The sequence below is a fragment of the Hippoglossus hippoglossus genome, chromosome 19, assembly GCF_009819705.1.
Source record: "Hippoglossus hippoglossus isolate fHipHip1 chromosome 19, fHipHip1.pri, whole genome shotgun sequence".
Taxonomy (NCBI): Eukaryota; Metazoa; Chordata; class Actinopteri; order Pleuronectiformes; family Pleuronectidae; genus Hippoglossus; species Hippoglossus hippoglossus.
In genome coordinates, this window is record NC_047169.1 from 6,328,454 (window position 1) to 6,343,652 (window position 15,199).

General features: G+C 46.7%; 1 protein-coding gene across 2 annotated transcripts in view; it reads right to left on the reverse strand.

Annotated features, from left to right (window-relative positions):
- nrg3b (neuregulin 3b) overlaps positions 1 to 14,957 on the reverse strand; it is a 179,045-nt gene extending 164,088 nt beyond the window's left edge. Inside the window, exons 1-2 of one of the 2 annotated variants that reach the window (XM_034570587.1) lie at positions 14,565 to 14,957; positions 12,574 to 14,469 (exon numbers count right to left, since the gene is read on the reverse strand). In XM_034570587.1, the coding sequence (XP_034426478.1) occupies positions 12,574 to 13,414 (841 nt within the window). In that variant the 5' untranslated portion in view covers positions 13,415 to 14,469; positions 14,565 to 14,957. Of the gene's footprint in view, positions 1 to 12,573 lie in introns of both variants that reach the window. The other variant, XM_034570588.1, reaches the window with a different exon arrangement.
- Positions 14,958 to 15,199: the final 242 nt, after the last annotated feature.

Genomic DNA, 15,199 nt, shown 5'->3' on the forward strand with positions numbered 1-15,199 from the left:
CCTACAAGCCCCAAAATGCATCATTTTGCCGCATACTCACTCTTCAATAGATCAAAACAGATTCCGCGTCTCACTCTAGTTATAATCCTTTCAGGCTGTCTGTGACAGGTGTTTTATAGGGAGGAGCACTGTTGTTGTGGATGTCCTATCAATGATTCAATGCAGCACATTAGATGGAAGAGAGAGACAGCGAGAAAGATGTCTCAGCCTGGATGTTCGGGTGTGGGGGGGGGGGAACTTTCAATATATAATTCACTGCGTTGTCTGACTGGTTGGGTGTGAATGTGATGGATGCTCTTTCAGTCCAGTGAAGATTCAGTGTTCTCAAACCTTAGGCCACTTTGAGCATGAACTGCCAAATGTCTTTTTGTGATCTTTTGATCCTCACACCGTGCGGCTAAAGAACCACAGGACCTCACACACACACTCGCAAAGACGCACACCAACAAGTTACACACATTTACATATTTTCAATGATTTGTTCTTGCATTTAACTTGAAACCACAGCAGGGTATTATCAGTACCACTCCACTTAAGGTAGCTCAATCAACTTGCTACAAGTAATCCATGATTTCCATGAGTTAATAAAAACATTATATAATATACCAAGGCTAAAATAACATCTTGGTTCGGAACTTCGGAAGTGGTGAGTGGTTCTCACCACTGAGAACCACAGTAGGCTACTCTCCATCACACCCTGCTTACTGCGGCTCAATCAACTTTACCGTGAGTAATCCATGATTTTCATTCATTAATAAAAACATCTGGCACACTTAAATCCAAGGCCAAAACAATATCTAATGATGGCAAACACGATGGCTGATAAATGTGTTTACTCTGCATTGATTGTCCCCGAGTGACGACGCACTGTACAACAACAGCTGTAGCGCCGCTGATTATGAACTATTCCTGTGTAGCCTTCAAACAACCGGCGGAGAGGGGGTGCCTGATGTAGTGAAATGTAATGAATGTCATTCCTGTCCGCCATCTTTTCTGTTAAAAGCAACTGGCAAAGCTGCACAGTCCAGTTTGTGTGTGTGTGTGTGTGTGTGTGTGCGTGCGTGCGTGCGTGCGTGCGTGTTAATCGGCAGGCTTGGCCAACAAATCCATAGAACAGACCAATGTAAGATGGCAGATTAGGGGAATATGAAACACACTGTGGAGTGAGCGCTAGGCAAGGGCTTTTGTCTTGTTATCTTCGGGAGTGAGTTGACATTATCCCCATGGCTAAGGTTTTACCATGCATGGATTACCGCATGAGACAAGCTGTGCACGCCCCCCCCAGGAAAATAACACGGGACGGCCGTAGTGGAGCCTCCCTCTCCCTCTGCACTATTCATCAATGCCGTGATCGGGTACAACCTGGGCCACTGACAGTCCATCTTTCAGTTTATTGAAAACCCCCAAACAAGATGGTGTTCAGTCTGTGACGCCAGGCGAAATCTATACACGCGTGTTTATTTCTAACAATACAGTAAGTGAGCAGAACATTAGCAAAAAGCAAACTGCCGGGGGTAAAAGGTGGAGCAATCTAGCATGGCTAAAAGAAATGTGATACTAAAAAGAGGGACCACAACATGAATATACTGAAAGTAAAATGATGAGATGAAAGCTAACAAAAATAGACTCACTGAAGCTGCCTCCATTAAATCCCTGTGGGAGATAATTCTACAGTTTGGGAGCAGAGTTTTGCATCTTCCAATTTTCCCTCTCCTGGTTCCCCGAGATCTAACGAATCCACAGAGGAGGATTCCAACCGATAGTGGACAAACATAAAGCAGAGCACGAAGGCCGCCATGTTGGCTGAACCTCAGCCACTTAAAGCTTTATGTACATTCAAAAGCACTTTAAAGTTTGGTTCTAATGATACATGGAGCCAGTGTTCTTCAAAAAACACGCCGTGCTGCGTTAAAATAGCCCGTCACGCCGCTTCAGCAGGTACGACAGGCTCTTGTCTGATCGGGAGTCGAGCGGCTGAATGTTCAAAATACAGACGTTTAAGGTGAGAGGAGCACGTAACAGTTTCCTTTACATAAAAACGTCCTGTATGCAAATTCAGTATACGACTTCAAACAGAACCAGAACATAAAGAGACACTGAACAGTTTGATGTGCTTTTTGAGCTGTAAGCTAAATTATACAATGCTGGTTTTAATATCACACATTTAGAACAAATCTACAGTTTCAGTCGGCCTTGGACCTTGCTTGGATCAATGCTTACATAGAGTCAACCTATTGAGACAGCTCTACGCATGATATTTATATATATTTGCAAAAGTACACTCTAATTAAAGGTGGGCAGCCCCTCGCCACCAGCGACCGCTCGTGACTGGGAATCTGAAAAGCCGCGTTAATGTTCACGTCTTTGCCGACTAAACCTGGATTCAGAGACGCCCCTCATCCTCCGTGTCCTCACATACAGCTGGTTCATCCCCGGCTCTTCTCACACACACACACACACACACACACACACACACCGTTTGAACCGCCACATGTGCCAGTCGCCTGTGCCAGCGGTTTGAACGGCTCGGGATCACCATGCTCCTCAGACACGGTTCCTTCAGCCCCGGCTGTGTCAGCTCTGGCCAAACGGCTCAGGACAACTGTGGTGTTGGCCGTCACGAAACTCCAAGGGAAAGAGCCCATTTTTGAATTTCCAGGCAGAGGCACTTCAGCCAAAGCTTTGGGGTGAAGTTATACTTTGAACATCACTGGTGGAAGTATAGGTCCACAGGAAAAAGTACAATAGTTGTTAGATAATTTTAGATTTTATACATCTAGTGTCATATTTATATGAATGATGAACGATGGCTAAATCTCTTCCGGTACACTTCTAAGATAAGAGCTCTCATTGGCTGGTGCTCAGCGATGTGAGGTGAATGAAGAAACGCCGTGAAGAGGAGCTGAGAGCAAAGCGGGAGGCAAGAGGGTGCCTCAAAATAGAGAACAGGAGGACGAGAATAAAAAAAAGGAGAACCTAAGTATAGAAGCATGAATAATAGTGGGAGAGAGAGACGGAGGTCACCTCCATCTCCATCTCCACCTCCATCTCCACGCACCGCAACGAGCCTCTCCATCTCAACCAGGGCACCATGGCACATTTCCCGTCACTGGGGGTGGCAGCAGGCCACACATTGCAGTGAATCAATCCAACTGCTGCAACCTCCGCAATCCACACTTCTCCTGCAGGCTCGTCATGCACCCAGATGCTATGTGCGAAGCCGGGCTGCTGAGAAATCGTGTTCCACATGCCGTGCATACCTCAGTTGGAAGTCGTGACTTTAAATATCTCTCCATGGTGCAAATAATCGAGGGTTTGGGTCCAGACAAGTTTGGAGGACGGGATGCGACACTTTCTAAATTGCAATTCACTACTGGAGGCTTATTGTCGTGCCAAGATAAGTGCGAGGTTTGAATTAGACAGGATGAGATTATTTTTTGTAGAAATTGTTTCTTTGGTATCGAAAAAATGGAAAATGTATTTTAATATTAACAAAACTACATTGTGTCTGTGTCCTCAAATCTTTCACACGCTCCTCTGCGTTTATAACTCCTCACGCTGCTTTTAAAATGTTGCTTTAAAGCATTTGTGGCCAATAAATGTTTTTTAGGGTGGTTAATGGAGGCTTTAAGGAGCCACCACAGGTGTAATCCCCCCCAAAATGGCATCATATATTCAACTGAATCGCCATAATACCTAAATCACACGTGGCACTGTGCTTGCATTGCCACTTGCAGTCCCTCGGTCATCACATTGGCTGTTATTAGATTCATCACATTCCACCAAAAACCTGCCTGAGAGCCGCACACACACACACACTCACTCACTCACTCACTCACTCACCTCCAGCCCCCATCCTCCTCCCCTCCACATTATTCGTTGGCAAATTGATAACGGAACCAGAGACCCCGCGGGGTCCGTAATTCAATATTGGGATCTAACAGTCTGAGATCAGATATGATGGACTGTAATCCTCTCTGCACCACCACAGCCACATGCACTCGGCCACTGTATCTGCGCCCCTCGAGCTGCCTGCGAGTCACTGTGTTCTCTGCACACGAATGAATGAATGGGTGCGCGAATGAGGGAATGAATGACTGACTGACTGACTGACTGACTGACTGACTGACTGACTGGACTCTTTGTTGGATTAGAACCGGGCCAGTACCGAGAACCCAATCGCTGAGCAACAAACAAGCACGGTGGAAGACAACTTGTGGGTAAGTAGCCATGACAGCATGTGATTAAAATGAGCGAGGTAGTGAGTACTCCCCCAGCACACACACACACACACACACACACACACACACACACACACACACACACACACACACACACACACACACAGACACACACACACACAGACACACACATCACCTCCACCATAAAACCCAGTATTTAAAATCGTTCTCTACTCTTCATTTCCTCCAATTTGAAAGGATATAAAGTGGGGGAGTCATGAAGACTAGAATGATCTCACTGTTTACTTTCAATTAGGATTATTTCTATCCTTGGGTCAAGAACACCTTTATTTCTCGGTGGGAGCATCAGGAAGCTTTAACTCTGTGGGAGGGCCACGTTTATGACAAGTGATTAGCAGGAGGGAGAGAAAGCAGAATATGAATCCAAATATTTTACAGGTTGAGTGGCCTCAGATTTCTAATAATAAGAAAGGTCACTTATGACTATTGGTCCCTTTGTACAGTAGAATCCTGAACCATGTTTCTACCATTAGACCACTGAGCATGGGACATCTCAAGCACTTCATAAAAGGAAAGCTTCATCAATTATTCACACTTCCGGCAACACACATTCCACGTTTCTCTTCCCATACATTAATATTTCAGCCGGCGCACCCCGCCCCTGCCTCTTCCTTCTCTGTGCCACCTCCAGGTGGACATTTTGTCTACATAAATCACACTGTGACATTAAGAAGCCCTAAGATGGCCTCAGTCACTACTTATAGCAGGCGAGTTTCTCCTCCGCCAATCTATGAGTCCCCTGACTGCTGCCGGAGAGTCAGTGCCAATGTCATCGGGAAGCATGAGATAAACTTCGCAGGGTATCCGTTACAGCGACGACACGATGTTAGCTTCACTGGTCGGCCTGCGTGTGCATACATTACATGAAATGGAATGGAATGGACACCACTTTTGTAATTTTAGACAGAGCTGGCTGGATAATGACTCATGTTTCAAACTTGACAACAGCAGCTGAAGTTGTTTGGACTTTCTCCTCTCGTGCATTGCACAGTAGTAAATAATGAGTATAAATGAATGTTGAATATTATTATATATTTTATTTATATAGCACCTTTAAAAAGGTTTTGACAGCAAAGCAAAAGGCAAATACAAGAGATATAACAAACCGGCAGGAAGCAACGTGACAGGAAGTCCAGACATCAACACTGAGGTGGTCGAAAAGTATGTCACAAACTTGATCACATAAAAGCAGCAGATGGACATCAAAAATAATAAAATAAAGACGACATCACATGAAAGCAAGTCTATAAAAATGGGTTTTAAGAAGCGATTTAGAAGAAGTCACTGACTGTGATCTCCTCAGGTAGGTCGTTCCACAGCCGAGTGGCCGTGGAACAGGGCTCCACCTGAGAATCACAGGCTGCGAACAGGAACATAAAGGGTCGACATTCCTGTGATGTAGCTTGGCGCCATACTGTATATCAAGCAACACGTGCAGGGAAACAGAAGCCAGAGAATTTTGTTTCTTGAGGCCAAGTCCCACCGGAGCCACGTGGTCTGCGGCCTTTTAGCACCCCCAGCAAGCTCTGTGTGCTTTAGGTCGTAAAGAGGTTAAGGTTAGGGGAAGGGTTGCGGTTAGGGTCAGCCAATCTAACTGAAGGAGGAGGGATATGTACACACCCACGGGGGGGGAAGTGTTGCCTAAGAGGGCACAAGTCAAGGATCATATATCCCTCGTGTGACTGGACGATGAGGCCGACATGACATATTTTGGCAGCGGTTTCACCTTCCTGAAAACCATTTTCGCACATTTTCTCACGTTAACCTGTCAATGCCAGATTTGTTTCTCGCTTGTATTCTCCCGTCGGCGTTACACAGTTTGGTAATAAATACTGGACAAACAGCAGAGGCTACTGCAACTGCTGCCAACTAACCTCACACTCAGACTGATTAATTCAGCCATTATTTCCTTGATTTATCATGTAGCTGTTTTTATATTTACACAAACAAAGCCTGGAATCATTTCCCAGAGGCGAAGGGGGCACCCTGCTTGTTTCATCGTACAGATATCCAGACTGTGGAACCGGAGATAGACGCCATTTTTGCGTGAAAAATGAAATGATTTCCCGATTATGAAAAAAGTCACCGATTAATTTCCGGTATACGAAACAAGTTCACCTCCAACAAAAGTAGAAAAAGTCTTTGAAATACCTGCTTTCTTCATTATATTTATGTGAAAATTATCTCCCCCCCCCCCCCCACACACACACACACCTATGGCAGCGAAAAATGTATAATATATCTCAGCGCACTGATTTACATAGCCTGCTGATTCAGTTCTGCATAGGATACATCATGCAGACATTGTGGTGACAGGATTGAAGTGAAATACTTAAAAAATTCAAATACGGATAATACCTTGGGGGCAATCTGCATAAAAATGAGAGATAATAATAGAAGGAGAAGAATGGTGGATCCGTACTTCTGGCGGATGCTCTTATGGTTTTTGACAGTCTTTGCCCCCATAAATTCTTATTTTTTCCTTTTTTATCCAACACACCCTATTTCTGTCCTCCCGCTCCCGCTCCCGCTCTCCCTCTCCCTCCCTCCCTCTCTCTCTCTCTCTCGGCACTCGCGGCTCTCTCCCTCCCTCCTCCTTATCGATTGTGTGAGGTTCAGTGGGTAGAGCACGGCACTAGCAATGGAAAGGGCACGGGATCAATTCCCACAAAATTTCAAGCATTCGCCGGGCTGTCACTCTGGGATAATTTGTCTGCAGGCTTAGCCCAGTGAAAACACTGATGTATTCTGCTTTGTAATTGGTGCCCATCAGTGTCAAGTGTCTCTGCGAGCTAGATGTCCGGGGTCATCGCTGCAGAACTCGGCACGGTTTTGTTAATTTGCATGTGCAAAGTATATCCACACATCTGCTACCGTCTGAAGAATCTCAGCTATGCCAGTAGAAGAATGTCTGATTAAATGGGGGAAAGGAACCAAGGCTGTTTTTGTTTTTCAGATTGCATATGTACACGATAAGAAGAATACTGGAGGCAAACGGGCGCACGGTCGGAAAAAATAACACAAAGCATGTCTGGAGGCATGGTTTTTTAATAAGGCCTCCTTTACCATGATTATATGAATAATTTCTAACATTTGACATGAATTAACATTTCAAAAAACCTCCTCAATTGATTTACAGTGGCCACCAGAGTCATCAAGTCATTCCCAGGAGCAAAACATGAATCAATTAAAAGAAAAAGAGGTGTATTACTCAAGATGTTAACTTAATGCTGCTGTTCTGAGGGTTACAACAACAACAAGGCTGTGTGACTCCTGTAGATCTGCGATTAAATATAATATCTCCTGGTAACTTTCAGCTCTAAGTGATCTGAACCCGACGGCCAAGAGCTCTGCCTCCCAGCTAGGCAGATACAGTAATTGTAAATGGGTGCAGCTGCACACTCTGGCTGTGCCGGGCCCAGCCACAACGAACAAGCCGAGCATGTCTCAGGAGAGACAGAGGGGCCTTAGAGGCAGCCTGGCAAATCTGAGGCTGACCTCCCTGGAGAGAGAGAGAGAGAGAGAGGCAAACTGGATTTATATCTTTGTTTTTAATCCCCCTTACACGCTCCACTGGTCCTACAGAAGTACTTTGTGCGGGCTTCATGTATAGTCGGGCTGGGTGGGGGGGGGGGGGGGGGGGGGGGGGGAATCAAAACACAACGGCTTGCGTGTCGTGAAAAAACATCTGTTATTTTTTGATGTGACATCAGAGACAACGACAATGTCAGTCTCCTGTATTTTTCTGTCTGGGGAGAAAAAAAAAAAAATGAATCAGCTGTGGCACAAAATATCCGACCACGCTTTTGAACTCATAGCTGTACGGTGCCAGCATATTATTCAGGCCGAAATGCCATTTTGTTAACGCCCCAGTTTTCAGTGTGACATTGTTAAGCTGTTTTCTGTTTGGGAGGGAGGTCATTTTGCTCCGACCAATCACAGTGACTATTTATCCATCTGCCGATGTCACTTTTTGGAAACACAGAATCTGTGGCGAAAGAAAAGTCCGCTTAGGTCGGCCGGCCGTTCATAATGCTATCAAAATTTGTTTATGCTTAATCACTTTATGGGATAGAGAAGTGATAACGCACTTGAGAATTCAGTGAACCATAAAGGAAAAGCTGTGGACGGACAGTGGTGGGATGTAGGACTAAGTACAAGCACAGCAGCCTCCTGACTCATTTCCTCAGGTGCCAAAGGAGCCAGATGATAAATTAAACCCACAGGGAGAGCGGCAACAACACTTTTTCATCTCTTTTAATGCCTTTAGTGCACAGCTGTTCTGATTTAATAGCTGTTGTTTCAGTCGGGTGATTTACAGCAGCCTTGATAGCGGTGTCACTTTCCTCGTCTTCTGTTGGATGACACTCCCGAAATGAGTCCTGCACACAACTGACTCGGTTGTCTCTCCCAACTGGAGGACGTTGAGTCGGTGGTTCGAGCACCAGGCCTCTGAATGGCTCGACAAAGAGTTTGAATGTGACCGGCGATTCACAAGTCTGGACTCAGGCTGGTGAGATGTGCAGGGAATTACAAGCACACTTTGCTGAGGGAGATTTCAGTGTGTCTTAGAGGCGGACCTGAGCCAACACAGCATCCCATGGTTTCCCAACAAGCATTTACTGTGCACTGCTCCATTCGCCTGCTATGTCCCTACTTCTGGGCCGATGGGGTTTGCATGTAGAGAATAGAGCCGGATACACGAGAGCCTCAAACGCAGCAACCATATGATAGATTCATGAGTGTGGGCACACGCATGCTACATGCTTGTGTTTGTGTGCCAGTTTTTCTGCATCTGCCCATATTTATGAGCATAAATGCGAAGCTGGGGCGCTAACGTATAAAAAGGAGGCAGAAAGCATAAAAGCAAAGCAAAAAATAGATGGAGGGATACAATGACGCCCAGAGCAGACACAATAACCGTGGGGAAATGGCGAGAGAGAGCGAGGGGAGAGAGGGGGAAAAACAGAAAAACAAAAGGAGTAGGTAAAATATGTCATTATCCCCTAAGGACAAAGCTTGTCTTTCTTCCAGGACACAGAGATTCATTTAGGTCTTCACCAGGGTGCAGGAGCAATAGCAATGAGCGGAGAGGGGAACGAAAATCACGTTACTGCCTCCTATACGCAGTCGAGATTATCTGAAACCCAAGACCGCACCTGAAGCCATGTTTTATCGAGCGCTTCATCATCAGCGGAGACGTTTTCTTGTGCGTCATTACCGAGTGTCATAAACTCTCAACTCTACATACTATTACAGCAGCCTCGGGACGGCCCTGCTCCGGAAAAGGCTGCACTCAAAATCCAGAGTTAGCCTCATGAAAGGCCGCGTTAGTGTCGTGCATATAAGATGATATGAACGCCGTACACCAGGGTCATGTAAATAAATATTACCGGGACAGGGGTGGTGAGGATTCAAGTAATATCCAGTGCAAAAAATTGCCTCAATATCAACAGTGTCAACACGAGGAGCAGAGTAGAATAGCATGACTGTCAGTGGGGCAGGTCCACAGAGAAAACTAAGAATTAATTTCTCGCCATATGCTCAAAATGTTACTGTTGTTGGACTTAATTCCATGCAAATCCTTCACAAATCCTGGGAGTGATGGTACATGATAGTTTAGTTGTCTGTTTAACAAAACCACTGGATTTACAGCACAAAAAAACCCACATTTTAAATCAAACTTTATGGAAAATTGGAAACTTTGAGATACATCACGAGAAAAAAAAACATTTTAAATTTGGTCTGTGTCCCATCCACTAACATAGAGGAGGCAGGGTTTATCACCTATACTGATCGAGACGCTTTGGTATCACTCTTGAGGAGCAGTCATGTCGTCCATCTTTATCTTTCTTCCTTTAAATCACATATTTCTTCAAAAGGTCATATTTACAACTTCAAGTAAACACGATCTTCTTCATGAAGTGACCGACAGGTGCAGAACCACAGAATTGTTTTTTTGCAGGAAGGATTTTTATAACCGACACTGACGTCATCTGTTATTGCCAGGGCTTATCAAAGAGCTACAATAATGCTGGCTGCCATGGTGATGCTTTTGGAAAACAGGAGAAGGGGTTGAGAGTTCACAGCTTCCATTAGTTCATCTTATGTTCTGGGTCCAAGCTATTTTATTACAGATTTTATCTTAATGTGCCAACTTAGAGGTTTGTAAAGAAGCATCTCTATCGATTTAGAAATTCAGTGAGCATAGCGAAGATGTTTTTTAGGGGCAATGACACCTGTTGCCTGACAGATGAAGCTTTCGCGAGGTCGACATGAAGGACGGAGACCAAACCAAAAACACCAGGCGCCAATATTATCTTTTTTTAATTTCTTAAAGCTTTTAATAGCTGAGGAAACTTTTACTAAGTATGACTTTAGCTTTTGGAGGCTGTGTCCTTTCATGGTACCCAGGACAGACAGATGCTTCCTGATGTTCACACGAGGGGGGCTGCCCGGTTTGGCAGCGCTCAGCCGTTCGGCAGCTCTTTGTGGAGTGACGTAATTGACTCTGGAGATTATGCTGCAGGAGGAGTCTGAGGACTCTCTGTGGCCACTTCTATACTTCCGTCACCATTAGAATCAATTCTATGCCAAATTCAAGCTAACCACAGCCAGTTGGGAAATACAGAAAATCTACGTTATTTTCCCCACAGCCGTTCAACTGCCAACAGAGTATATGTGGCTCAATATCCAATGCTCACCCAGCTATACTGGAAATATTTTTTGTCCTGGGGTGAAGAGGAAGGAAATTACGTCACTTGATCACCGTTTGCTTGTGGAATCGATGCCAGTGACGCGTCCAGCAGATAAACGAGAGGAATCAACCGGAACCGCCGTCCAAACAAACGCTCCACACCAGAAATGTGGGGTAATGGTTTCAGTTTTCATATTTATGTTTTGTCATTGCCCTCTAGAGCACTTTGCTGAAAAAAGAGAACAGGAAACTGATTATTAAATAATCCGCTCGCGTGATGAATCCATTGCCTCACATTTTTTGCAGGGTCACGTTGATCACACACTTGTTTGTTACTGGAATCTTCTTGTTGAAACTACAGGAAGCTGAGGTGAAAACGCAACGTAACGCAGATGACCCTGTGCCAAAGCTGCAAAATTAAATCTCGTGTTCCAGCCAAATTTGAAAAAATAAAGAAAAGTGAGCACCTCGAGTTGGAGAGGAACTAAATCACGCACAGTCATATCCAGTCAGGAGTCATGATTACTCTCACATCCTGCCCCGCCTACGTCGGAAAAAAAATATCTTGGGATGTTAAAAACATGTCCCGCGTGGAATAAATAATCAGGAAGCCTTCCTTCTTTACACAATGCTAAATATGCAAAATTCACAGCTCCCCTGCTTTATACCCTGTATCTCCCTCAAGCCTTTCCCTCACTTAGCCCGTTCCATCTGCCATCTCTCTCTACTCCCAGCTCCCACTCTTCATTCTCCTGCTTTGTTATGCCTCCCGCATTCTCTTCCTTCCTTCGCCATCATCTTCAGCTTTGTGTTGTATTTCAAAGTATTTTTCCTCTTTTTCCTCCATTTCCAATCTCGTCTTTTTCCACTTGCTTCTAGAACCTTATTCTCATCCCTGTGTCTATTTTTCCCACTGAGCCCTTCTCGTTTTCTCTCTCCCCCTCTCTGTATCTCCCCGCAGTGTGAAAACAGTACCTGCGACACTCTGCTCCCAGTATCCTCTCATCTAAATGGGATGTGTGGCCTTGCTGTATCTGATTCCTCTAGACAGGAGGTGAGAGCTAACCTTTCTCCCACTTCCACACCTCACCTGCTCCTGTTGTTTGTTTTAATAATAAAAAATTCTAGCTAGGTTTGTCTAGCAGACAAAACAAAATGAATGGATACTAGAATGGATTCTACTGGATGGAGCTGTGCCTTTAATGGTACTTAAACGAGTGTGTGAAAAAAAACTCCTCCGGAGGTAAGATTCATATCGGATTAATGCACAAGTAAAAGATAAAGACGAGAGGGGTGAAAATACTGAGAATATCCCCTGATATCTGCCTGTGCTAATGAATACGATTAATGTTAAGCTGCTGGTGTATCCACTTTCCATGTAGATATGGAGAGAAATCATTTATATTCTGAGATCATGAGTCATATCAAAGCATATTTCCTACCCAAGCATATAGTTATGTGATAACTCGTAGCTATAGTGACAGACTATTATTACAACCGTAAAGGCCCAGAAAAGAGCTCTTTGGAGACCCTCATCTCCAGCTCCACAGATAACCTCACACAAACGCACTCCACCATCCATACCAACAACTCCATCCTGAAAAGTGAACTCACGTGTTCGGAAGCGGTGGTGTGGGCGTGTGGCTGGGCCCTTGCCCGGGCGCCCGTGACTCCAGCGTGACGTGGGTTTGACCGGGGGTGCTGCTTGGGAGGTGGTCGGCTGCACCTTGGCGGGGGTCTTCACAGTAGCGGTAGATGTAGTGGATGCTGTGGTGGCGATGGTAGCAGAAGTCTGCCCCGGCTTCGAGTTGCCCTGCCCATTATGTCCATTACTAGCGCTTCCTTTTCTAACAGTGCTGCGAGGGGTGACCTCCTTACCACTGGGCGGAGGGGTGAGTCGGGTGGCGCGGGTGGTGGAGGAGGTGACCACAGTGCCACTAATGCGGGTGCCAACGCGATTGTGAAGGTGCGGTGCGCGGTTGCCATCGCCGTTGGCAGTGCTGCCATTGGCTGAGTGGTTTGCTGGTGGCCCAATTCGAGTTCTTGGCGCGGGGGCGGTACCATCCGCAGCTAGTGGCGTGGTAGTGGACACTATTGTTGTGGTAGAGGCAGTTGAAGTAGTGGTGGCGGTGGAAATGTCGGGCCCCTTGGGCATGGCACTGGGTTTAGAGAGAAATATAGGGTCCTGTCCAATGCTACCTTTAGGATCCACCAGATCAGTAGGGACATAGTCTTGTACAGATCCCACTACAATCCATTTCAGCAGCATGAGACTGAGTCCCAGTCCCACAAAGCCCATTACCAGGGGAACGGCACACAGCCATGTCTGCTGGCGAGGCCACACAGCACAAGGGCCACAGCGGAGAGGGCCCGGGGCTCGGGGAGATGCCTGTTCAGCCCCTGGCTCCTCCAGCGTCATGGCTGCCAGAGTGCTCGCACCAGAGCGCTCACTCATCCTGCTGGAGGTTTTGGTCTCTTTAATATGTACGGGAGGTCAAACAGGTGGCCAAATGACACAAGGACACGTACTAGGAAGGGGATGTGGTGCAGAAGAAAAGCTGGGCATCTTAAGCTAGTACACACGCACAATGGCTTGACTATATACTGTATCTACATGCACAAATGTAACACATACACACAAGCAGACACAATCACTCACAGTCACGTAGCCACTACTAATTAAAATCTGGCACAGCACTCAAATGCATACACAAGCAATATAACCTACACTCCCTCTGGCGGACAACAAACCAAGCACACGCATGCATGCACGTACACACACACACAAATATGCACGAGGATATACACACTTCAACAGACGCGCGCACGGGTTATGGACAGGTGAGAGAGGCGGGAGAGGGTGGTGGGGGGGTAGGGGGGGGGGGAGCTAAACGAAGCGATGATAAATCCCAGGACGCTTCACTCGCTTGTTAAAAAAAAAAAAAGCCGACGCAAAAAAAAAGAAGGGGACCGGGCAGGAGGTATCGATCCGCTGCGTGCTGAGCTTGAGACTGGAGCTGTAAATCCATGTGCGTGCGTGTGTGCGTACATCAACAACCCAGGCACCCGTCGCCGCTCTCAGCTGCTTGATTATCGGCCGCATAAGGTCCTCGCAAAGAAAAACCACCGGTTGTTCCTGTATTCCTCTTTTCCGTCATGGGCACCTTTTTACGCATACATCTTTACGCATAGCCCTTTCTCTCCGGCAGGTGTCTTTGTCGGCTTCTTCAAGTTTGCATCTGACAGCCCCTCAGTTCCCGATGCCCGTCCACCCTTTCTCCCCACCCACCACCCCCAGATGTTGGTAATCCAGATGTGCAGAAAAGGAAAGCCACGGGGAATTGAGGCAGCCTGAGGATTTGATCCGCCGATGAGACGGGGCGGTGTTGATGTCCGGAGTGAAGCGGGGCTAAATCCACCTGATCCTGGTCCGACCACCCGACTCCGACGTCCGGGAGTGACAGCCGTGTGCGTCTCCCCGTGCCGAGCCCTCTCGCCTGCAATCCGCCACTGTGATGATAGATCCGGCGTTGATGGAAGAAAAAATAACATACATATATATATATATATGTATATAAATATGGGAGGTTCTGCGATTCGTTTACCTCCGCTGCATTCCCACAGTGGTGCAAGCAGCAGAAAGAGAGATGGAGAGAGAGAGAGAGATGGAGAGAGAGAGAGAGAGAGAGAGAGAAAGAGAGAGAGGATGGAGGGAGGAGAGGAAGGGAGGGGGCTGCTGCTCAGAAAAAAATGATGCGGCGGCTGTTCTTGGAGGCTGCAGACCAGAGAGAGAGAGAGAGAGAGAGAGGGAGAGAGAGGGAGGGAGGGAGAGGAGGGGGCTCGCTCAATCCGCGGTGAGTGATGTGGGTTTCACGGCTCCTATCCCATCCGGCGCTCCCCTCCGCTTCACCGCCGTCCCCAATACTCCAAAGTGGCGACTCTTGTGCACAGTGGCTGCCCCGCGTGTCCCCAACATCCACCAGCCCAGACTACTGCACGACTGTGGCTGCGTGCGCCCCGACTCCCCTCATCAGCACCCAGGAAACAAATACAAGGAGAGGAGGGAATAGAAAGAAACAGAGGAAGGGAAAATGTTCTGCTGGGTGGAAAATTGTGAAGGTGTGAAGGTGGAGAGAGACAGAGAGAGAGAGAGTGTGTGGAGGATGTTTGGCTGCAGCAGACAGGAGGCAGAGGGAGGCGGCGGCGCGCACACACACACACACACACGGAGAGGAGAGGA